This window comes from Malaclemys terrapin, chromosome 2 (assembly GCF_027887155.1).
Source record: "Malaclemys terrapin pileata isolate rMalTer1 chromosome 2, rMalTer1.hap1, whole genome shotgun sequence".
NCBI classification, from domain to species: Eukaryota; Metazoa; Chordata; order Testudines; family Emydidae; genus Malaclemys; species Malaclemys terrapin.
In genome coordinates this window covers 271889155-271915483 of record NC_071506.1, presented here as the reverse complement: position 1 = coordinate 271915483, position 26329 = coordinate 271889155, and the positions used below count along the sequence as shown (strand labels likewise).

The window sequence follows — 26329 nt, the reverse complement described above, 5'->3', positions numbered from 1 at the left end:
ACAGGACCCAGAGGGACTGGCTGTGTCTCGCCAGCAGAGCAGGGGAGAGGCCAACCCAGCTGAATAGTTAGGGGAGCACAGCGGTTCCAACAGCTTCCCGGCTTCACCTTGGGGATACATCCCATCACAACCTAGATCTACCTATAGTACTTGTGTGGCGTCCATCCCTTTACTATCTGAGTGTCTCTCAATAGTCCTGTGAGGCAAGGAATTAATAATATCCCCATTTTATAGATGGGGAATTAGGGAAGAGAAATGAAATGATCTGCCCAAGATCATACAGGAAGTTTATGGTGAAGCAGGGAACTGAACGTGGGTCTCAAGTCTCAGGCTAGCACCCTAATCACAAGATCATTCATCCTAGATGTGAAAGATTCCATATATCATTACCAACTCTTGACTTATCCAATCCTGTTCCTTTATTAAAGCAAAATCTATTTTCATACAAAAACAAACCATACAGACCAAAGAGAGTGAACTTTAGGGTGACCAGATGTCCCTAGTTTATAGCGACAGTCTCGATATTTGGGGCTTTTTCTTATATAGGTACCTATTACTTCCCACCCCCGTCCTGATTTTTCATACTTGCTGTCTGGTCACGCTAGTGAACTTTCTAGTTTAGTAAGGCCTCACCCATTTGTTTTTCCAGAGTAATATTTGTTTACAGCATATAAAATATGGAATAAAATACTTTAGGCAATCTCCTAAAAAATTCGTTTGGCTAATGAAATGGAAAAATGACTGCAGTCTCAGGCTTGAGATATGCATTGTATGATATAGACTATCAAGTACGCAAAATCCTAAATTAGGTCTTCACTACAAAATGTCAAATATTCTAATTTTTAATTTATATTTGTTTCATTACAAAGATACGGATGCCTTATGCTGATAAGAGTGCAAATTAATTTTCCATAATTTAGGTGGGGGAGGGGAAAAAATGAGAAACTTTACACAACAGCTTTTTTAAATATACCCAGGTCTGTCAACTCCTGATTTATAAGTGATCAGAAGATACAATTACAAATTCTAATCTGCCACTGCCTGGAGAAGCAGCGATATCCTCAGACCTGTACTTTCCTTGGCTGACTTTGGAGAAGCTTTGTTCACTTTGGCCAATTTCCCAAGAGAGCTCCTGTTGGGGAAAAGCATGGCAAACTATGGAGACTTCTAATAGATTAGAGAGCACAGGCTGAGATTTGCAGCTCCAATATCAATGAGAAAAGTGGACACTAAAGTGCCTCATTTAAAGGGGTCTAAACATTTGAAAGCTAATTAGCTAAAAAAAGGAGATGGCAACCAGCTGCCTGGTTTTAAAGCCTTATTTACAAATGAATTATATGGAGTGGCTTTCACTGCACAGCTGCCCAGAACTCCGACCTGTTCACTCGTCCCATTGCTGAGAGAGACTTCTCCTCTGCACTCTGTGCTAGCTGAAACACTATCTCTCACCTACAACAGAAGAATAAAACAAATTTGAGCATACAGGCCACACCGTTTGAGATATACTATTGCATGAGAAATTTCAGGCAGACCCGTTCGGCACGCAAAATTAGGGCAGGAGCGAAACAGATCATAATGGTAAAATTGTTACAGCTTTAGCTATGGCGAGGTCATCTTCCGATGGCTCTGCTCTTGGTTTGGGCCTCTAAAACACTATTTTAATACAAACACTACATGAATAACAATGTTCTCATCCAGGCAGCTCTCAAGACTGAAGTGGCCAGTAATAGCTTAATGCTCAGCAGTTTGGTGAATCTGAATATGCTGCTTCTCAAGATTTCCCTTCTCTTTGTATGACGGCCAAAAATATCTGCAATACAACTGCCTGGCTGGTACTTATGCCACGGTTCATAGACATGCACTTTCCTCTCACGGATACATCTCTGCCAGAAGAAAACAAGTTCACTTCTCAGCCCTCCAATCAGATCTGGACAAACATTATTGGTGTCAGTGCATCCATGCACATTCCCAACCACTCCTGTGTCTCTTCGCTTACCAAATTCCCAATTATCTGCTTACTCACCACATCACTGGGCTGCATTCCCACAACTTTTCAGGGGGAAACTCATTTAAACCGAGCTTGCTAAATACAGAATCACTAATGGGACCAGTTCCTGAGGTCCAACTATGCGAGCTTTCAGCTGAGCTGGCCTTTCAAGATCCTGTTCCAACCACATTCATTTTAATGAGCAAAAAAAAAAAATCTGCAGACAAGAGGTTGTTTTCTGACAATAAGACCATAGTTCTTATGCTGGCTGGATTCTCAGAAAAAACAGTCCAACTCCTCCACTGCAGCTTGATTTCTTGGATTGGTGCTGAAACTACGCTTCTCTAGTACCCCCAGGTACTGTACAAAAGTACATTACTCTGATTTATATGTGCATCACCTGACTAGTTATAAAATAAATACTAAGGCAAATTACAAGATTTAAGAACATTTCAAATCCAGTTAACAACTGGAACAACGGGACAAGTCATTCGTCCTCTTGTGATCACACTGCATCAGGAAATGGAGTGCAAGTGACAATTGAGTAGGTGGCACTCCTCCATCCCGAGTACTAAAATTCAATACATCTTTAGAGGGACTTGTCCTACTAAAGGTGCCGTATTTTGGAAGAGACCCAAAGCTAAGTTCCTGCCTGTTTGTGGTCATGTTGCACTTTTCACCACAGTAGGAATGTTTCCTCTGGCTTCCAAGCTAAATCCCAAACTAGATAACTTTGTTCTACTAACCTATGTTCCTCATAAGAACATAGGAGATGCCATACTGGTCAGACCAAATGGTCTATCTAGCCCAGTATCCCATCTCCAACAGTAGCCAGCACCAAAGCTTCAGGGAGAGTGTACACAACAGGGCAATTTTGGACTGATCCACCCATCTTTCAGTTCTGGCTTCTGTCAGCCGGAAGTTTAGGGTCACCTCAAGCATGGGGATGAATCCCTGACCATCTTGGCTAATAGCCATTAATGGACCTATCAGCAATGAACTTGTCTAGTTCTTTTTCTAACCCAGCTATACTTTTGGCCATCACAACATCCATGGCCATGAGTTCCACCGGCTAATTGTGCATTATGTGAAAAAACATTTCCTCTTGTTTGTATTAAACGTGCTGGCTATTAATTTCATTGCGTCATCCTTGGTTTGCATATTGTGAAAAAGGGTAAATAATACTTCTCTATTCACTTTCTCCACACCATTTATAGACCTCTATCATACCCCCACCCCCTTAGTTATCTATTTTCTAAGCTGAACAAACCTAATCTTTTTAGTCTCTCCTCAGACAAAAGCCATTCCATATCCTTGACCATTTTTGTGGCCCTTCTCTCAACCTTTTCCAGTTCTATTATAACCTTTTTGAGATGGGGCAATCAGAACTGGACACAGCATTGCAGGTGTGGGCTCACCATGGATTTATATAGTAGTATTATGATATTTTCCATCATATTATCTATCCCTTTCCTAATAGTTCCAACCCTACTGTTAGCCCTTTTGACCGCTGCTGCACATTGACTGAAGGTTTCAGAGAACTATCCACAGTGACTCCAAGATCTTTCTCGAGTGGTAAAAGCTAACCCATCATTTTATATTATATATTACTATAGTTGGAATTATTTTTTCTCCATTGTGCATACTTTGTCCTTATCAACATTGAATTTTATCTGCCATTTTCTTGCCCAGTCACCGAGTTTTGAGATCCACCTGTAACTCTTCACAGTCTGCTTTGGACTTAACTATCTTGAATAGTTCTGTATCATCTGCAAACTTTGCCGCCTCACTGTTCACCCCCTTTTCCCAATCATTAGGGAATATGCTGAACAGCACAGGTCCCAGTACAGATCCTTGGGAAACCCCACTGTTTACTTCTCTCCATTGTGAAAATTGACCATTTATTCCTATCCTTAGTTTATCATCTTTCAGCCAGTTACTGATCCATGAAAAGACCTTCCCTGTTGGCCCACGACGACTTAGTTTCCTTATGAGCCTTTGGTGAAGAACCTTGTCACACACTTTCTGAAAATCCAAGTACACTATATCAACTGGATCACCCTTGTTCACATGCTTGTTGACCCCTTCAAAGAATTCTAGGAGATTGGTGAGGCATGATTTCCCTTTATAAAAGCCAGGTTGACACTTCCCCACTAAATCGTATTTATCTATGGGTCTGATAATTCTTTTCTTTAGCACAGTTTCTACCCATTTGTCTGATACTGAAGGTAGGTGCGCCAGCCTACAATTGTCAGGACTGACACTGGAGCCCTTAAAAAAAAAAAAAAAAAAAAATCTGTGTTACCTAACCTAACTTCCAGTCATCTCGTACAGAAGTTGATTTCAGCAATAGGTTATGTACTATGTTAGTAGTTCTGCAGTCTTATATTTGAGTTGCCTCAGAACTCTTGGGTGAATAAACATTGGGTCCTGGTGACTTGTTACATTTATCAATTTGTTCTAAAACTTCTTCTATTCACAGATAAGTATGGGATAGTACTTCAGATTTGTCACCCAAAAAGGATAGCTCTGATGTGAGTATCTCCTGCACATCATCTGCAGTGAAGACTGATGCAAAGTTTACATTTAGATTCTCTGCAATGACCTTGTCTTCCAGGAGTGCTCCTTTAACACCTTTGTCATCCAGTGGCCTGGCTGCCTGTTCGGCATACTTAAAAATATTCTTGTTAGTTTTTATATCTTTAGAGTAAGTTGCTTCTCTGGATTGCATTTTTATACTTTTACACTTAACCTAACAAAGTTTGTGCTCCTTCCTATTATCCTTACTAGGATTTGACTTGCAAATTGTTGCCTCCACTGGCCTCCATTACTCTGCTACTTAACCATGGTGGCATTCTTTTGGTCCTCTTACTGTCTTTTCTGATTTGTGGTATAAATTTAGTCTGAGCCTCTCTTAGGGTGTTTTTAAGTAGTCCAGCATGCTGCCTGCAGGCTTTTAGCCCTTGTGGCAATGCCTTTTAATTTCCATATAAGGAGCATACTCATTTTTGTGTAGTTTCCCTTTTTAAAATTAAATGTTATTGTGCAGGTTTTTTTGTATTATCACCCCTCCAAGGATATTAAATTTAATTACATTAGGGTCACTATTACTGAGCAGTTCAGCTATACGGATCAGATCCTGTGCTCCATTTAGGTGTAAATCAAGAATTGCCTCTCCCTTTGTGGGTTCCAGGACTAACTGCACCAAGAAACACTCATTTATGGTGTCTAGAAATTTTATCTGCATCATGTCCTGAGGTGACATTTACCCAGTCAATAGAAGGAAAGTTGAAGTCACCCATTATTATTGTACTTTCTGCTTTTGTAGCCTCTCTAACCTCCCTTGGCATTTCACAATCATGGATACCATCCTGGTCAGGTGCTCAGTAGTATATTCCTACTGCTACACTGTTTTTAGTCAAGTATGGAATTTTTCTATCCATAGATTCAAGGACTGGAAGGGACCTTGAGAGGTCATTGAGTCCAGTCCCCTGCCCTCATGGCAGGACCAAATACTGTCTAGACCATCCCTGATAGACATTTATCTAACCTACTCTTAAATATCTCCAGAGATGGAGATTCCACAACCTCCCTAGGCAATTTATTCCAGTGTTTAACCACCCTGACAGTTAGGAACTTTTTCCTAATGTCCAACCTAAACCTCCCTTGCTGCAGTTTAAGCCTATTGCTTCTTGTTCTACCCTTAGAGGCTAAGCTGAACAAGTTTTCTCCCTCCTCCTTATGACACCCTTTTAGATACCTGAAAACTGCTATCATGTCCCCTCTCAGTCTTCTCTTTTCCAAACTAAACAAACCCAATTCTTTCAGCCTTCCTTCATAGGTCATGTTCTCAAGACTTTTAATCATTCTTGTTGCTCTTCTCTGGACCTTCTCCAATTTCTCCACATCTTTCTTGAAATGCAGTGCCCAGAACTGGACACAATACTCCAGTTGAGGTCTAGATATCCTAAGGTTCAGTTTAAGATTTTTACTTGGGCTGTTGATTAATCACAGTTAACTCACGCGATTAACTAAAAAAATTAATCACGATTAAAAAAATTACTTATAATTAATTGGAGTTTTAATCACACGGTTAAACAATAGAATACAATTGAAATTTATGAAATATTTTGGATGTTTTTCTACATTTTTAAATACATTGTATTCTGTGTTGTAATTGAAATCAAAGTGTATATTATTTTAATTACAAATATTTACACTATAAAAATTATAAACAAAAGAAATAGTATTTTTCAATTCACCTAATGCAAGCACTATAGTGCAATCCCTTTGTCATGAAAGTGAAACTTACAAATGTAGATATTTGTTACATAACTGCACTCAAAAACAAAAAACAGTGTAAAACTTTAGAGCCTACAAGTCCACTCAGTCCTATTTCTTGTTCAGCCAATCGCTCAGACAAACAAGTTTGTTTACATTTACAGGAGGTAATGCTGCCCTCTTCTTATTTACAATGTCACCAGAAAGTGAGAACAGGCATTTGCATGGCACTTTTGTAGCCGGCATTGCAAGGTATTTACATTCTAATTAACGTTACTAAACATTCGTATGCCCTTTCATGCTTTGACCTCTATTCCAGAGGACATGCTTCCATGCTGATGATGCTTGTTAAAAAAATAACGCGTTAATTAAATTAGTGACTGAACTCCTTGGGGGAGAACTGTATGTCACCTGCTCTGTTTTACTTGCATTCTGCCATATATTTCATGTTATCGCCGTCTCGGATGATGACCCAGCATATGTTGTTCATTTTAAGAACACTTTCTCTGCAGATTTGACAAAACACAAATAAGGTACCAATGTGAGATTTCTAAAGATAGCTACAGCACTCGATCCAAGGTTTAAGAATCTGAAGTGCCTTCCAAATCTGAGAGGGACGAGGTGTGGAACATGCTTTCAGAAGTCTTAAAAGAGCAACACTCCAATGCAGAAACTTGTAATCAAATATAAAAATATAAATATAAAGTGAGCACTGTACACTGTGTTATAATTTAAATCAATATATTTGAAAATGTAGAAAACACCCAAAAATATTTAAATAAATGGTATTCTATTATTGTTTAATCATGCAGTTTTTTTAATCGCTTGACTCCCCTACTTTTTACTTTATTTGACTCTATGCTTTCTTTCACATATATGCCACTCCCCCACCAGAGCAACCTCCTCTTGCAGTGTCATTTTGACAAATACCCCCCAAGGCTGTACATCAGTAGTAGATGAAGCAATCTCTGGGGACAGTTGGTAGAACATCTTGGAAATTCTCAGGTTCAGAGGTACTGTACATATTTAGGGAAGGTTGTCCAAACTGTTGTGGTAAGGAAAGCATGTATTTGGTTATGAATTGAAAATGTTCCCATAGCCATGCCCTGACATTTTTAAATGTATAGGTCTGAATCAGCTGCATCCCTACACCCTCCCCAGCGGTCTCCAAGCAGCTGCTGTACCTTCCGTGATGCAGCCGCCGCGCTGGTCGTGTGTTGCATTGCAGGGAGAGGAAAGAGTGAGTAGCTCTAGCTGCTCCACAACCTGGTTAGGTAACAGGCAATGGAAGTCTCAGAGGGAGCAGGTTGGAAGCTTGACGGGCTCTGCCTAATCCAATGAGAGCACCTAGCAAAGGACAGCCCAAGAAAGTGTGTATGGGGGGCAGGGGGCCTGAAGAGGCGGGGGGGGGAGGGGAGAAAAAAACCTAAGAACCAACCACCACTCACGGCTCCCTGATTCTACTCCCAGAACAGCCTGGAGGCTGCACCAGCTGGCGGGGATACTCAAGAGACCACAAGCCAACTGAGGAAATCCAGAACACAGCCCAATCCTGCCACTTCATTGTCCTCACTCCCCCCAACATGTCTTTTGCACCTGGGGCCACAGGAAATGAAGTATAAAACCTGGGTATCCCAGCTGTATTCCCACCAGACACCACCCCTCATATGCCAGGGGAATCTCCAGCAGAGACTTGCAGGTGGTTTCTGCTCCCTTTTCACCACCTGAAAAATGCAAAGGGAACAAGACAGAAAAAATCAGCCCTAAACTACTCACTGTGGCCCCTCGATCTTTCTGAAACACTATGTCTGGCCCTCAGATTGAAGAGGTCTGACACCACTGATGTATGGTATTCTAAGGCAGGGCCTATGCATGTAGCGCTGCCTATAGTTAAAACTACCCAACACTTTTCATTACAGTTCATTTTAATTTGCTTACACCAGTTTCTGGCTACTTTGTGGTCTGAAACTAAAGCTTGTGCTTCCTAGTCGTGCTTACTGAAACATTTTGTTTTATAGCTTGTCAGTACTGAAGCTTTTTAGCTATGGATGAGGCAACAACCGGGCAGGTTTCCTGCATGTAATTTCTGTACACTGTCTCAGAGAAACCTCTTCTGAGTATAAGAAGGTGGCTCAGTCCCCTTGGCCTATTCAGTTCTTGGCCAAGAATGGTATAATGTGGATAATCACCTCCAGGTGGCAGTATGAAACATACTGGTTCTTACCTCTAGACAGATAACTGATCCTTGATGCTCTTTGAACACTTTTAACTGCTCGCCGGTCACAATATTCCATGTTCGGATGGTATAATCTGTGCTGCCAGAAAATAACTCCCTGTTTGGAGCATCAAGTATAAGGCATAAAACAGCCCCAGTGTGCCCTAGCAGAGTCTGATAGCAACGCCCACTCGACACCCACCAGACCTTAACAGTGCAGTCTGTGCTTCCTGTCACCAGGAAGTCTCTGCTCAGTTTCTCCTGCTCCTCCTCCGACTCATCAAGAACATCCCTGGGGGAGTAGTGAGCCAAAGTCAGAACACAGTTCCGATGGCCCCGGAATTCCTGGATTTGCTTCTCCTTGTCCACACTCCAGCACCGAGCTGTCCTGTCATAGGAGCAGCTAAATAGATAGTCTTTGGCAACCAGGATCCTGTTAAAAATAAACAACTATATACACATTGTTGCTTTGTGCTTTGATCTCCACCCCCACTCGCCCCCAGTGATTGCATAAAGGATACTGTACCAAGAGTGCAATGAAGCGTTAGCAGCAACCATCCCTCAAATAATTGTTCAACAATCAGATATATTAACTATATCAGTGTGAGCGCCTCATTGCCACACGCAAGGACATGGCACAGTCCTTCAGAGCCTTACCCAGTTACAAATGAAAACAGGCACATTGCAAGGCAGAAGACTACTCTATTCAGGGTTCATCAAGGTTTTTGCCTTGGTATTTGATTCTCTGCTTCTTAACATTTCCCTTCCAGTTTAGCACACCATGTTGCTAGCAAGCAACTCCAATTCCCCACTGCAGGAAGTATTTAGATTTCTGATACACTGACAATGGAAGATTCCCAGGATCATAAGATTTGCCAAACCAGATCAGAGGTCCATCTAATCTGCTATCCCATCTTCAACAGTGGCTAACACCAGATGTTTCAGAGGAAGATACAAAAAAATCCCATAGTGGACAATTACATATGGAATAACTTGCCCATAAAAGAAGTTTCTTCCGAATCCCAGCTAATTAGGGATTATTTATACCCTGAAGAATGAGAGTTTAATTCTTTTACAATTTTTATCCTCATTTAATTGCTGATGTTTTCATTAACTATATGAATTACATGTAAAAAAACTACATAAAAAGAATGTTAAAGTTGCAAATATAAGCATTCAGAAGTTAGGAAATGGCAGAATTAAGGTTGCTTGTGCAACCTTAATTTAGTCCTGTTGCATCTGCATTATACATAATCACATGCTATCCTTCCTCTTCATCTCCTCCATCCCCCCAAAAAACCAAAACAAGCCAAAAAGAAAACCTGCTTCAGCATTTTGAAGTCATGTAACTTATTTAGGCACCTAAAATAGACTAATTTTGGGCACCCTCTAAAAAATAACCTTGACCAGCAGCGCTACCATGTGTTATTCATTAGTTATCAGTTGCTTTTTTAAACTTGTTATTTAGCAGCTCATTTTTCATTATGGCTATTTAGTTGTCCAAATGCTGGCCTAAGAAAATAGCCAACAATAACAGCAATTACACTAATCAGACATTTAGTTTCCAAGAACTTGAACCACAAATGGTTCCTAAAACCAATTATCATGCAACTGTCTGACAAACAGGCAGGTTAAAGACAACATTTAAATAAACACCTAGCCAAGGATCTCACAAAAAGAGGATAATCATCATTTTACAGATAGAGGCTACGGCTACACTAGAGAGCCGTGCACTACAGCTGCGCTGCTGTAAGCTCTCTAATGTAGCTGCTCTAAGCAGGCGGGGGAGAGCTCTCTCAACAGCTTAACTACTTCAGCCCCGGCGAGTGGCTGCTACCTATACTGGCAGGAGAAGCTCTGCCATCGAAATAGTGCTGTCCACACCAGCGCTTATGTTGGTGTAATTTAGGTCACTGGGGGGTGGTTTATTCACACCCCTGAGTAACATAAATTGTGTTGACAAAAGCTGTAGTGTAGACACAGCCAGAAAAACTGAAGCAGAGAGAGGTTAAGTGACTTCCTTAAACTCTCAAAGGGAGTCAGTGACAGACGTAGGATCAGACACCCAGGCCAGCACTCCATCCACTGGACGACAGAAGAGCTGATCAAAGAGCAGCATGCAGCCCATGAAGTTCTACATAACAGTTCATAGCCCCTTCACCTTAATGAGAAAAAGCAGCTGGTCCACTTAGATCAAGAAGCCAAACATCCGAATTAGAGACAGGGCAGGGCGGGGAGAATACTTCTAACCACCTTCTTGTCCGTAAGTTAGACATGGCCCTTTGGCATCTTTCAGGCTGCAAAGGCAGCCATCTAAAATGGGCAATGTTTTGGTGTTCCTTTAATTGAAGATGTCATGAAAACTGGCTGACCCAGTATTTGAGTTCTCTCCTCCTATCTGTTTAGGGATTCTGTTACATGTGTGTATTTGTTTTTTCCTTTCAAAACAAATGTTTCAATTGCTCTATTCCTAAATAAGTAAATATTTTCTAGCAATCAGGAGAAACCCCATGATAACAAGCTAGGGAATATGCAAGTTCAGTAAGAAGTCACAGTGTCGTTTTAAACTTAGTTTTAACAATAAGGAATAAATCATTCAAACAGGACCATGTCCTTTTTGCTAACAAGAATGGCTGACACGCTGCTTTTAAAATCTATTTATCACAGACATCTGCTTTCAACTGAGCAGTTTCTTCTAGAATTCCATTCCCAGTGGCAGATTCACCATGCTGTGAGTCTTTTGCTGTTCTCCCATCTCCAGTCTATAGCTGTGTCACCACTGTTGCTAGGATAACTCAACATTACAGCAAAGAACATGAGTAGCAGAGAGTCAAAGATTTACACAACCCATTTAGTTGTGTAATGGAGATTACTGGTAAAAAAACAATTTATTGGTAGAGAGACAAGGTGTATGAGTAAGGTGTAATATTTTTGTTGGACCAACATCAGTTGGAGAGAGAGACAAGCTTTCGAGCTACACAGAGCTCGTCCTCAGGTCCCACAAAAGATACACCTCTACCTCAATATAACGCTGTCCTCGGGAGCCAAAAAATCTTACCGTATTATAGGTGAAACCGTGTTATATCAAACTTGCTTTGATCCACCGGAGTGTGCAGCCCCGCCCCCCCGGAGCACTGCTTTACCGCGTTATATCCGAATTCGTGTTATATTGGGTCACGTTATATTGGGGTAGAGGTGTATTACCTCACCCGCCTTGTTGCACTAACATCCTGAGACCCACAGGTCTACAACAGCTGCATACAATGTATCTGGTGTCAAGTTACGGAAGCACAATGGAATGATCCTCTTAAGTGAAGAATCTGTATTACCAACCTGTTGACAATTGATGTGTGCCCTCGGTAAATGGCCAGACACTGGCCTGTCATCACGTCCCACTTTCTAATTGTGTGATCTGCACTACATGTGAATGCAACCTCATTTTCTAAGTGGCAAAAAGTGATGTAGCTTTCATGTCCTAGGAACAATGAGGGAGATAAAAAATATTCAGTATGTTGCAAACAGAACAGATCTGGCAAGCTGTGACATGCTCTCTTTAGTTTAATTTAAAAAAACAAAAACAAAAACAAAACAAAAACAGTTTGAAATTGGCCTGATCCAAAACCCCAGACCTTAATGCTTTTGAGGCTCTAGTTTTAAAATCCACAACCGAGTTCATCACAAGCAAGAGCTCGTGGAAAACACGGCACTTTTAATTTTAAAAGCATGAACTCCATCTTTGTTTTACAACTTCACGGGTATAAGGAATAAATGAACAGAGGCATAGGTGCTGGAACTAGGGGTGCTACCGCACCCCCGGGCTTGAAGTAGTAACAACCCAAATACATGGTTTCCGCATTCCCCCACTATAAAAATTGTTCCAGGACCACTGAACAGAGGTATGGTGGATCATTTCAAGGATTACTCTCAACCAGCTTAAGGTCCATCACTGAGCTTCTTGTTGTTTTAAAGGTTATGTTGGAAACAATGAGCCAAATTCATCCTTGGTGTAACTCAACTGAAATCAATTGAGTTCAAAGGAGTAAGGAATTTGGTTCACTCTATAAATACGTGTCTTTTCTCTGCTCTTTTTTAATTTGGTGAAAAAAGTGTATTTCAACATTACCCTCTGGTTTTTTTAGACAAACAGCAGCACTGGGCTAGTGCAGGAAATCCTGAAATACAAAAGACTAATTGGAAAGTTCAGTTACCAATCTAATTTAATAGTCCAATCAATATGAGTGAAATGCAAGCAACTAAAAGAACATGAGTGATGAAAAGTAAATCAGCAGTATTTCACCCCCCCATTATATCTAATAACAAATAGAAATATTACATACGCTTTTAATGGCAATAGTAGTTCTTTAAGCAAATAAAGTAGAGAGAAAGAATAAAGGCACTGTCATCACTATTTATACAGTGATCAGAGCGTACTAGGCTTTATAGTCAGATTAAAAATAGACACGGTCCCTGCCCTAAAGAGTTTACACTCAAACAAAAGTGTGGGAATAGAGGCAAGGAGGACAAGGGTTACAACATTTAGGTTGAGCTGTTATTTGATTGTACCATTGAGTGTATTTTACTGGGACTCATGAGTTCAAGATTCAATTCCCACCAGCTCTGCCATAGCCTTCCAATTTGGCCTTGTCACAACATCTCTCTGGGCCTTGGTTCCCCATCTTTAAACTAGGGATATAATACTTTCCCCCACCTCCCAGCCCCGCTTCGTTTTATCTGTTTAGATTGCTTACTCTTGAGGTAACGTCTCTTACTATGCGGCTGTACAGTGCCCAGCACAATGGAACCCCAATCTCAGGAGGGGCCTCTAGGTGCTGTTATAATATAAGTGATGAATATTATTTATTCCAGGTTGCTTGGGGTTTGTTTGAGGTTTTTGGCCTCCCTTGGGGGAGGGGGAAAGAGGTAGAACATGACAAGCAGAAGAGGTTGGAGGGAAAGAGGAAGGAACAAAGATATGAAGAAAGAAGAAATTAATGGAAATATCCTGTCTCCTAGAACTGGAAGGGACCTTGAAAGGTCATTGAGTCCAGCCCCCTGCTTTCACTAGCAGGACCAAGTACTGATTTTGCCCCATATCCCTAAGTGGCCCCCTCAGGGATTGAACTCACAACCCTGGGTTTAGCAGACCAATGCTCAAACCACTGAGCTATCCTTCCCCCCAAGGGGAGGGGGGGGGGGAAGGGAGCGGTAGAGTAGGGAGAGTTATGCAGAAGAGGGAAATGGGAAAGGGTAGAGGTAAGGATCAGGAGGCAATCAGACAAAGTTAACTGTCAGCATTAAAAACATGTGACTTAAAACAAGTGACTAAAGATGGTCAATTAGATGTTACTGCAGTCCAGAGTCCTGAGGTGCTAGAATGATATAGAATTCTTTGATTAATGAAGGGTTCCTCTCTGACTTGTCCTGCTACATTTATCATTCTTAAATTTTTAATCCATTTTTGCTGAGTCTTATTGCAATCCTCTCAAGTCTTTCAAAAATAGAGCAAAACTGATTCCCATTAACAGCAGTAGCACCTGGACATCCTACTTTCTGGAATCCAACAACTGCTATAGCTAATCTAGGCTCTTAGTCAAAGACTTATCTAGAAGAGGGACACACGCAATATACTGTCAGACTAACTGTAGACCATGCCGTGCACAAGATTTTGTTTATTGTTAATCTGACAGCATATTACACATCTTGTCAACTAGAGCATAAATTCTTTGCAATAAAATGAATAGTGGCTGACTTCCAGAAAGTAAGAGACCTTCCAGATGGTATCACTAGTAAAGGTAAACTGAGATGCATTTTAAGTAAATAAAAGATGGCTCTGGAGATTAGTAATGTGATACAGCACTCTTCTAGCTGCTGGCTCAATTCCAACCTAGGTCACATGACCAACAGTTGTTATCAACAGCCAATGAAAAGCAAGCTTGATGGCCGCAGTCCAATTACCCAGGGACTGTAATGTGCACCCAAAAAAACAAAAAACCTCACAGCAAAATTTGGCCCCCTTATAAGCAGACACAACACACTGGTCAAGAATCAGGCCATCTGATCTATACTATGAACCCTTGTACCTATGCTGAGGTTTTGTGAAAACCTTCCACCAGTGTTAGCAAATGTGGGAGTGTTAGTGTAGACATCCACCAGCATCTTTATCACCATGCTACATAATTCTGCTCTGAGCAGATCTAGACCAGTGGTTTTCAAACTTTGGGTCACGACCCAGTACTGGGTCGCAGAATGCAAGGCACTGGGTCACCAGAAAAAAAGTTTGAAAACCACTGATCTAGACAACCTGGTGGCTGAATTATTTCACCACTATCTACAATAGTTACTGCTGGAGGAATTCTGCATCACTGTACACATGCAAAATTCATGTCCCACCCCCTCCCCTCAGAAAATAGATTCTGCAGGGGGGGCCTGCAATTACACCTTTCACCCACCAGGGGCTACTGTGGTGCAAAAAGAAGACAGCTGGATCATGGGCAGAAGAGGCTGCTTTCCTCACAGCGCCCTGCCTGTGGGGACAGGTGAGGAGGCACAGGATATGTGAGGGATGGACAGAGCAGGACACGTGGCTTCTGGGGGGGGGGGGTGTTTACATAGACTGAGGTTCACAAGGGCTAGTGGGGGGGACAGACTGGGGCAGGCGCACAGGAGCTAGTGGGTGATAGCATTGAGTCACGGGCTGAATGGGAGTGGGAGTGCAGGGCCACATGGGGATGGCAGAGAAGGGGTGGCTGAGTGGGGGTGCAGGAACACATGGGGACAGAGGCAGATGTGCCTGACTGAATGGGAGAGGCTAGGGGTTAGCCAGGGACTGCATGGGGGAGGCTCCCCAATTCCCTAACAACCCCTCCCAAAAAACAACTGTTCCACACTTCTCCCACCCACACCCACCAACCCTCCAGGTTCACTCCCAGGCTGCTTTCCAGAAATTACTTCCCTCTCCTTCAGCTTCTCTGTTACCCCGACTCCTCCAAACCTTTGCACTGTTTCTGAGAGGTGCGGGAAATAAATAGAGCCCTGCAAATCTGCGGGTATCCACTTTATATCCGTGGACTATTTTTGCAGATAGCCACTCAGATGCAGAAACAAATTTAGTATCTGCGCAGGGCTCTGATGGCAAGAGCCAGGCCGGCAGCTGTGAGGAACTGTGGTGCGCACTCTCCACCTGCCCTGGGCAGGGCACCTGGGGTGGAGGGACACGGACTGGGGGCTGCTCAGGCTCCCCCACCCAGGGCAGGTGGAGGGTCCACCATGACTCCCAACAGCTGGCTCTTATCATGTTCAGGCTGCGGCTCCGAGAGCCCGTCCCCCACTGGCCGGAGGTGGGTCAGGGAGAGCCGTGCTGGCAGCTGTGGCGGACCCTCCACCTGCCATGGGTGGGGGACCCAAGCAGCCCCCGGCCCGTTTCCCTGACACCCAGATCCTCTGCCCAGGGCAGCTGGAGTGACCCAGACACCCCACAGCTACCAGCACGGCTCTCCCCGACCCAGCTCCGGCCAGGGGTGGGAGGGTGCTCGGAGCCGCAGTCCGTCCATGATAAGAGCCCCGTGGGCAGCTGTGGGGAACCGCGGTAGACCCTCTCGTTGCTTGTGGTGTGGGGGACCCGAGCAGCCCCCAGCCCGTGTCCCTGCCCGGGGCAGGTGGGTGGTCCGCGAATCGTCACAGCTGCCTGTGTGGCTTTGATCATGGCTAGACTGCGGCTCCGAGGCCCTACTCTGCCCCCTGGCCAGAGCCGGGTCAGGGAGAGCTGAGTGGGCAGCTGTGGGGAGCTGGCGTGGAGTCACAGACCTCCACCTGCCCTGGGTGGGGGGCCCGAGCAGCTCCACAGGTCACCATGCAGCAGTGACCAGTGGCGCCGGAATAGGGAGCCAGGAGGGGCCTTGCCCATCCACTCTTCACAGGGGCGGACCCCTCCCCCTCTCCCCTGCCCCTCTTCTTCCCCCACCAAGGTCCCACCCGCCCTTCCCTCTGCCAGGCCAGCTGGAGCCCAGCCGGGGAGCTGTGGGGAGCCACAGCAGACTCTCCACCTGCCTGCAGTGCAGGGGAGGGACTGAGAGCAGCCCCCAGCCATGTCCCCACCCCCCAAGCTCCCTGTCCGGCCAAGGGCAGGTGGAGGGTCCATGATGGCTCCCCACAGCTGCCCGCGTGGCTCTCCATGACCCGGCTCCAGCAGGAGGATGCCTCAGAGCCTCAGCCCACCCACAGCAAGTAGAGCCATGCAAATCCGCTGATATCGGTGGATATCCGCAGACAACTTTTGCGGATCACAGATCAGATGCAGATACACATTTTTGTATCCAAGCAGGGCTCTAGAAATACGTTTCTTTACTGTAGTTTAAATGAATTATTACTCAAAGTTCTGTATTAATATGCCTATTAAGGAATCTATTTGTCAAAAACATTTCCTGAATCTTTTTTGTTGTCTATAGTGTTGCAGATATACTTGCTGACAGGTATTTTGAAATAAATTAACAAAATAATTGAAACTGGATTATATTGTGTTGTTTTGACTAATAAGATATGCAGAATTTTGAAATATTTTGCGCAGAATTTTTAATGTTTTGTCGCAGAATTCCCCCAGGAGTAAATAGTGCTCTGATCATCATGTACTAGCGAAACAGTGAATAATTCACAAAAACCTCATTGTAGACAAGGCTTCACTGATGGGTTAGGGTTGAGGCATCTTGGTTATGTTGTGGGGGAAGCTTGCAGTGGTGTTTGTTCTGTTGGTAGAGGGCTGTCAGTATGGTGACTTTCACAACACCAAATGATTTTTTTCCATTAAATATGATAAACTATTTCATGTAGAATTGAAACTAACCAACATACTTAAGGGAGATTATGTGTGGGTAGAGCCCCAAACCCTAGCAGTAAGTAGACCTGGTTGTAAATATACCCAACAGTTATTGAGTGAATTAAAAAAATAATTATAATCCTAAAGGAGTATGAAGGAAGTTATCTCAAGGGCAGCTTTACCATTGGAAATTCAAGATTTCAATTCACAATCCCCTCCTGTAGGGTTTCTGCATTCTTTAATCATTTTGAGGTTAGTCTAGGGATTGTGTAGGAAGATGTAAATCTCAAACAGGTAAAAACAATTTCAGAAGAAAAAGCCTAAAAGTTTGCATTAGACACATGGGGATGTTTTGTTCTACTGAAGAAAATCCCATTGTTCACTGAGGTCTGTTTCTCAACTGTAAGGTCAAGAAGTTCTGAATAAAAGTGAAAATTAAAAAACAAACCAACCCACAACTACACTTGGGTGAGAAGCTGAGGACTCCAGTAAGGAAGCAGAAGTTAAATTGCTGTGTTCTACTCCAGAGGCAAAGGGATTCCTCTGTGCGGTAACGTTTGAAACTTGCTTTGGGGTGAAAGAGCTTCTAGTTAATATTACTCTTACTGATTCTTAAGCATGATATTTGGCAACTCAACCTGCTCCAGAGACTGGAGAGGATAGAACATACTGTGTCAGGTTTGTACCATACCTTAGAATAAACTGTACTTGGACTCAGAGCCTGGAGAAAAGGGACACATACTGTACCTTGGAAGTGGCCATGGCACTGGCTATCTGCTGTGCTCCAGAGACGTGCAGTGCCATCTTCACTGCCCGTCAGCAGGTGCTGCCCGTCTGGGCTCAGACTGAGCCAGTTGATGCCTCCTCGGTGATCAGTACAGACCTTCAGTGCCGAGCCACTGCTCCCCATCCTGCTGGCCGCAGCACAGGCCCCAGCAAAGGCAGAGGACCCAGACAGGAGTTGACTCACTTGCTCCACATCACTCTAGGAAAGTAGTATGAGCCTGCAGCGGGCTCCCAGAGACCAACTTCAGCCATCACTATGGCCCTGAGAAACCAACAGGCTACCCTAGTCCCCTGCAAAAATGCACAAGGTCACAGAACAGGACACACAACACTAACTGATCCTTAGCATGGATAGTTACCCTTTTCTCCTCTCCTGGCCAGGACATATTAAACTAACCAATCCCTGTCCCTGTATGAGTAAACATGGGAAATGCAGCAATTCTCACTGCTATAGGGCACTGGGCTGAATCTACGTTGCCACCTTGCCACATACACTTTATTCTGGTTATAAGAAAGGGCTTGATTTTCTGCAGTGAAGAGCACTGGTAGCTCCCACTGATCCCTCTGGCTGGCTGTACTGCCAATAATCTGGTGTCCTGACCATCCCAGAGGATTCTCATGTATCCTTGAAAGGTTTAAAGCCAGGTCTGACTAGACACAGGGGATTAACACCTTAAAGCAGCATAAAGCCCAGTCCTGACAGAGGTCAGTCTTTTCTACAGTTTGCAAAACATGTGTAGCTTGTCATGCCAATGCAGTATTATCAAACTGAACTGACTGGACATGTCAGCCCAGTGACCCTCGCCCTGGCCCCACAAAACCTGTCCTTTCTAAGCACCGCTCTCTCACACCCCTAATTCTGCCTTTAGCACTTATTCATCACCTTTGTGCCAAGTCCTGAATAGACACATTAGAAAAGAGGTCGTATGCCAAAGAAAGCAGTGAGAATGCCCACACCACCTCCTCTCCCATCCCAGGGGCACGGGCCAGGGCAGGTTTGCTCTCTGTGGTGCCCCTCCTCTGAGGTACAAGCACACAGGTTTCTGCCTGCCCCTCCCACCCAGGGGAGATGGGAAACCAGGCAAGGGCTCTCCCCTCTTTCCCTGGGTTATCTCCTCACCTTCCCCACCCCCCAAAAAAATCTCAACCTCTGTGTAAAATCAAACAGGATAATAAACCCCGAATGGCTCCTACCATCAGAGAGGAGACCCCCCCTGCCCATGCCCGTCTCTGTGTTCATCCCCTCCCACCCCTCTGGCTGTGCTGCTCTCCTTCTGCCCCCCCCCCCCCCCATGAGAAGTCCCCTTTCAGCCCTCTCCCCCCATGGCTGTGCTGATCCCCTCCTGCCCTTCCCCCCACCCGGAGAAGTCCCTTCTTAGCCCCCCCCCCCATGGCTGTGCTGCTCTCCTTCTGCCCTTCCCCCCCCCAGGAGAAGCCCCTCTCGCCCCCCCCATGGCTGTGCTGCTCCCCTCCTGCCCTTCCCCCCCCCCAGGAGAAGCCCCTCTCGCCCCCCCCCATGGCTGTGCTGCTCCCCTCCTGCCTTCCTCCCCCCCCAAGAGAGGAGCCCCAATCTGACTGTTCCCCACCACGCCAGTGCCGCTTTTCTCCTGCCAGCCTCCCCTCCCTTCCCGAACAGACACCCTCCCAGGACAGCAGCGTCCCCCTCCCCCACGTCTGTGCTGCTTCCCCCTGCGCCCTCCCCCCACGTCTGTGCTGCTTCCTTAACACTCGCACTCCCCCTTTGTCTGCTGCCCCCTCACATAGGTGCCCCCCACTGCCCAACCCCCAGTTGCCCCCCATTGGGCTATTTGGCTCCTAATGCCCCCAAGGACACACCCCCTCCCCAAACAGTGCAGCCCGACTCCCCCACATACGACCCCCCCCCCATGCTGTTTCCTTTGACACTCCCCAGGAAAGGAGACACCCCCCATAGCTGTACTGCCCCCATGTCACCCCAGGCCACCCGCCTTCCGCTTTTCCGTGCTTCCACCCCAGCCCCATACCGGCCACACACACCCCCACACCCCATGTCTGTGCTCCTCGTCACCTTCCCCAGGGGAACCCCCGATCCTCGTTCCTTACCTCATTGCAACCCGCCAGGGTGGGCGAGGACGAGCCTGTTTCCCAGCGTCCGTGGGGCAGAGGCGCCCACTTGTTGGAGAAGCCCAGAAAACAGAGCGTCCCCGGGCTCGTCTGCAGGGGGCAGAGACACGTTCCTGCAGCAGCAGCGAGATTTATCCTTTGAAACAAGGAACTTTCTCCCCGCACGCTGGGAGCGGGGCAGGGAAAGTCCGGGGGGGGGGGGGGGGGGGACACCGAGAAAACAAGCCAAAGTCACCGACTAAAACTCACCTCCAGGCAGATCCATCGCCCTGCCTGAGGAGGGGCAAGGGAAAAACCTTGGGGGAGGGGGCCCCAGCCTAGCAAGCCCCTAAAGCCTAAACTTTCCCAAGCGTGGGTCCTGCTGGGGAGATGCTCGTGGGGATGATCTCTAGCCCGGGCTTAGCCCCAGCTGCTGCAATGCAGGGAAAGAGGTTTCATGTTCAGCGCACGCTGCCTTTTGTCCGGGTCCTGGCCCCCCTTCAGCTGCGCCTGTCTGAAGCGCTTCATCTGAACTTCATGCCGAGGTCCCTACAGGCATCCCCGACCCATTCTCGCTTCATCTCCTTCCAGCGCCTTCTCCCTGGTTCTCATTAACGTGCTGGTTCAGAGCTCAGCTTGTCTGTCAATCAGCTGCGCAGGGGACCAAACCACCACCCCTCCGGCTTCCGCTAGGTCCTAGAGGAAGTTGGCTTCATCACAGGACTTTTTTTTTGTTTTTTTTACTTCTCTAACACTTTCCATCCTAGGAATCGGAAGGGTTTTTACATGCACTAATTGTCTCACAACACCCCTGTGACATAAGGAAGCATTCTTTTTTTACTGGGCCCAAAGGCCTCAACTAAGATCAGGGCCCCTTGTGTTGGGCACTGTATAAATATGTAGAAAGAGACCGTCCCGGCACCAAAGAGCTATAGTCTTAGGCCACGTCTACACTAGCGCTTATGATTGATGATTACCTGTTCTGTTCATTCCTTCTGAAGCACCTGGCACTGTTCACTGTCGGAAGACAGGATATTGGGCTAAATGGACCTTTGGTCTGACCCAGTATGGCAGTTCTTATGTTCTTATATCAGCGGGAGACACTCTCCTGCCAACATAGCTACCGCTGCTCGTTGAGCTGGTTTTAACCAGCATAACATGGCTATACAAGCAATCTTACAGCAGCATCGGTACAGCTGTGCCACTGTAAGCTTTTAAGTGTAGACATGGCCTAAATATACAAAGGAGAGGAGGAGAAATAGAGATACAGAAAGGAGAAGTGATTTGATCCAACAAATCACACAGCAGGTCCGTGGCTCAATCAGGAACAGAACCCAGGTTTTTATGTAACAAATGGGCAACTGAGATGCAGAGGACAAATGACTGCCCAAGTTCACTCAAGAAGTCTGTGGCAGAGGTGGGAACAGAATGCATTTCTCCTGGTTCCCAGTCTTTTTTAGCCACAAAACCATCCTTCTAGCGCTAGGCAAGATCTGCAAGATACTGTCAGGGGACAACCCACCTTATTATTGTTATTGTATTTAGTGACAAAAATACACTAGCCATTTTACAGATACATAAGAAGATAAGTTCCCTGCCCCAAAGGGTTGCTATCTATATAAATTATTCCAGTGTAAAGAAATGCACAAATTAAACATACTTCAGAAGGAATCATATTCAGTGCAGCGCATTATGGCTGACAGAAGACAGACCTAATATATCACACCCACAAAGAAGAGCATATGGTTAACTTCTTCTTCTTCTCTCTTTTACACCAATGTAAATCTGGAGCAACTCACTGAAGTTAATGTTAAGTTACGACAATGTAAGCCTGATGTGAAGGCAGAATCAAGCCTAATGGCTTACCTGTAAAGGCCATTCTCTGATGACACACATTTCAACACATTCGCCAGGACCAAAACTGGAACCCGATTTTTTTTAAATGACCAGTGATTCTGGATGCCCAACTTGAGGAGTGTTGATCACTTGCCCTCTGAAAAATCAGGCCTCTTTATCATGTCTCAATTTGAGAATCCAAAATTCAAGACACCCCAAATCACTAGTTACATTTGAAAATTTAGGCCTGGTAATCTTTTGGGCTAGGTATAGTTGCAGAAGGTACCCCACGTTATGGGGAAGATGCACAAACATTACTTTACTATACTGCTGCAGTGTGGACGCAAGGATAAATTTAAGTGCCAGGCATATACCCACATTTTCATTACACAAGTATAAATCTCCTGCTTAGACTGGGCCATAGGGGATCCCTCTGTTATATCTCAGGTGGCCATGTTTTGGCTTCTGGTGAGCCTTTGGGTGTAGAAATTGTTCTGTCACTTCCTATTTTGAAGAGACATTTCAAGGCTCTATTTCAAAGGTGGTATTCCCTTGTGATCATTATTAGTCGTGATGGATAAAATGTTCAAAATTGTCCAAGCTTTTGAACATTTTGCCCTATTTTTATTACCTTCCCCCAGCCCCTTTCATCTTTTTCTATTGCTTTTATCTGCCTGAATTTTAGGATTTATTATATTTCATTGTGTTTTGTTTGTATACCACACTGCAAGGAAGGAGCAGGAAAAATATCTGTTTAGTTTTGCTATTTAAGGCCCTGATCCTGCAATGAGCGCTATGTAGGCAGATTCCCTCCCTCTTGCTCAGAGCCCCATTGAAGTCAGCAGGGATCTTTAAGCAAAGAACTCACTGCAGGCTCAGGAGCCAAGCTGGTAAGAGTATCAGAGGGGTAGCCGTATTAGTCTGGATCTGTAAAAAGCGACAAGAGTCGCTGGCACTTTATAGACTAACAAACGTATTTGGAGCATAAGCTTTCGTGGGGGAATATCCACTTTGTCGGATGCATGTAGTGGAAATTTCCAGAGGCAGGTATAAATATGCAGGCAAGAATCAGTCTAGAGATAACAAGGTTAGTTCAATCAGGGAGGATGAGGCCCTCTTCTAGCAGTTGAGGTGTGAACACCAAGGGAGGAGAAACTGCTTTTGTAGTTGGCTAGCCATTCACAGTGTTTGTTTAATCCTGAGCTGATGGTGTCAAATTTGCAAATGAACTGAAGCTCAGCAGTTTCTCTTTGAACTCTGGTCCTGAAGTTTTTTTGCTGCAGGATGGCTACCTTTAAATCTGCTATTGTGTGTCCAGGGAGATTGAAGTGTTCTCCTACAGGTTTTTGTATATTGCCGTTCCTAATATCTGACTTGTGTCCATTTATCCTTTTACGTAAGGACTGTCCAGTTTGGCCAATGTACATAGCAGAGGGGCATTGCTGGCACATGATGACATATATTACATTGGAGGACGTGCAGGTGAATGAACCGATGATGTTATGGCTGATCTGGTTAGGTCCTGTGATGGTGTCGTTGGTGTAGATATGTGGGCAGAGTTGGCATCGAGGTTTGTTGCATGGATTGGTTCCTGAGTTAGAGTTACTATGGTGTGGTGTGTGGTTGCTGGTGAGAATATGCTTAAGGTTGGCGGGTTGTGCAGATCAAATATGCCTACAGCCTTTAGACATGGGTTACTTAATGTTTTTTTTTTTCTGGTAATCTAATTACCTGAATACAATTCTTATTAATACTTATTATTTCAGTAGAATATGTTTAGGCGTGCTAAGAGTGACTGTCAAGAACTGCTATAAGAAGCCATTTGTAGGCCACAAGAAATTTTTTTGGTCTTACAAAACCCAGTGACAATTCTATGTATTCCTGAGCACTATCTACTAGCACCTGATCTGTTAACTAACTATTTACCTATAGAGCGATGCAGAGCACTCCTGGGGTGATGGGTTGAGAAATATTAAAACTCTTTTCAATCATTTATTTCTAAACTTTCATTTTATGAAATGTTTTCCCCCCTGACAGCTAGCAACAGCTGACAGAAAAGTGGGGAAAGGGGGGGACAGTTGTACCCAAGTTCAGGGTGCCCCCCTGGACATCTGTAACTGGGGTGGAATGAAGGTGAAATGGGAAGGGGTGGGGCAGGCCCCAAATTTCTCTCAAGGGCCTGTGACGGGCTCACTCCCCCGCTCCTAACTAGAGACAGCAGGATTCTAGGGGGACATTGTAATTGGCTGGGCTCCTCCTCCCTCCAGACACAACAGGATTGTAGGGGTGGGGAGGCCTCTGGTAGTGCATTTTCTTCTGACTTGTGTGAAAGCGTGATCTTGCTTGCCTGAGCTTGCTTCTAACACACAAGCTAGGCTTCCAGCCCCAACCGCAAGCTTCATTTGGAGCAGCCCTGAGGTAGACTCAGAAGAATAGCATTTTACCTCCTTTGCTGTACTCTGTACAGGATTTGAATAATGTTGGACAAACTGCTACTTTTTGTTGACGTTATTCACTTTTATTCTGAGCGGGAGAGAGGGGAAGAGATTATTCCCCCCTCCCCTTATTTATATGAGCCAAATCCAAACCTGGTGTAAGCAGATGGCATGACCACAGACAACAAAGGCTCTTTTGTTGCATTAAAGAAGCAAAGCCAACAATGCTCTAAAGTAGTCAGCACTCAAGGCTCCTCTCACCCAACTAAAAACAAAAGAATAAAGTGTCTAGCAATACAAATTAACTTCCCTAGAGGATTAACCCCCTCAGCAATCCAGCTCTCTCTCCGCACATTCCAGCAGAGAGGCTTGTCTGGCTACCAGCTAAAAACATCTTTCTACTGCATCCTATCACTCTGCTTCCTAATTCAAGCTATCGAGCCTAATCAATGTCAGAACTGCTAACAATTAAATATTACCTCTCTTCTTTCCCAACCCAAAAGATTTCACAAGGCAAGCAAATCTCAGTGGTTTGAGCATTGGCCAGCTAAACCTAGGGTTGTGAGTTCAATCCTTGAGGGGGCCATTTAAGGAACTGGCGTAAAAATCTGTCTGGGGATTGGTCCTGCTTTGAGCAGGGGGTAGGACTAGATGACCTCCTGAGGTCCCCTCCAACCCTGATATTCTATGAAATCTCTCCTAGAACAGCTGTCAGGGACCCAGGAGATTGGTAGTAGCATACAACACTTTCCACACTTTGGTCACTCTCTTGAGAGCAGCCACATCACGCTAGTGAATGAAAATTGTTACCTTCTGAGGTGTGTTAGGTGGAGTCTCCAATGACATAGCCCCTCAGCAGTTAGGCCTGGACTAGGCTAGAAAAGTTGCACCATTGTAATTACATTAATTTAAAATAACTCTAGTTACGCTGTTTCAAACCCCTAATGTAGATGCACTTAAACCAGTTTCTATCTTGTTAAAATTGGCTTAAACCTTGCTTAAATTGGTTTTGCTTAATGTAGTATGTTAGCAAAGAGTAAACTGGTTTAACTGCATTAGGAATTTGCATTGGTGAAACTGGTGAAATTTCTCATGGACCAGGCCTCAGAGATGGTTCTTATAGATAGGAGAAGAGGCATATTGGTTGGGCAATAAGGAAAACCCAGCTCTGTATCTGCTAAATAAATGCCAGTTCCTTAATTTCCTGCACCATCAATTCAGATCCTTTTGCCAGCATTAAATTCACTAAAAACTAGGGAAAGGAATAGTAACAATATCTCTTTTGGGCCTCCAACCACATTAAAACTCTGACAGAAACTGATCTTCTTTCAAGCCCCTATGGGCTCTGAAAATATTTGTAGGTCAGGAGTCTGGACTCACCTCAACTAATATGTTCACATTATTATGCAATGGCGTAGGGAATGTAGATCAGGAACTTCTAATCTCCCTCTCCCATAACACAAAAATAAGGAGACATTCAATGAAAATCAGCAAATTAAAAATGATAAAAGGGAATACTTTTTAGACAATGCATAATCAGTGGAAGTCATTGCCACAGGATGTTGTTGAGGTCAAGAACTTAGCAAGATTCAAAGAGGGAGATATGTATATGGATAACAGGAATATCTATAGTTATTTTACAAGATACCAAAAAAAATACTAGAAAGAATATAAAACCGCATGTTTTGGGGCACAAATCAGTCTCTAACTATTAGAGCTTGTCTTCACTACTGTGAGATGGACGCTGCTGCAATCGATGCAGCAGGGATCAATTTAGTGGGTCTAGTGAAGACCCACTAAATCAATGGCAGAGCACCCTCCGGTTGACCCCGGTACTCCAGCTCCCCGAGAAGACTAAGCTAAGTCGACCACAGAGTGTCTCCCATCGACACAGCTCA

General features: G+C 44.6%; 1 protein-coding gene across 3 annotated transcripts in view; it reads right to left on the bottom strand.

The window, feature by feature from the left end:
• Window positions 1-20379, bottom strand: part of WDR86 (WD repeat domain 86) — a 32489-nt gene extending 12110 nt beyond the window's left edge. For 2 of the 3 annotated variants that reach the window (XM_054021198.1, XM_054021200.1), the window contains exons 1-4: window positions 20161-20379; window positions 18040-18369; window positions 11817-11958; window positions 8493-8916 (exon numbers count right to left, since the gene is read on the bottom strand). In XM_054021198.1, coding sequence (XP_053877173.1) covers window positions 8493-8916; window positions 11817-11958; window positions 18040-18202 — 729 coding nt within the window. In that variant the 5' untranslated portion in view covers window positions 18203-18369; window positions 20161-20379. The remainder of the gene's footprint in view (window positions 1-8492; window positions 8917-11816; window positions 11959-18039; window positions 18370-20160) is intronic. The other variant, XM_054021199.1, reaches the window with a different exon arrangement.
• Window positions 20380-26329: the final 5950 nt, after the last annotated feature.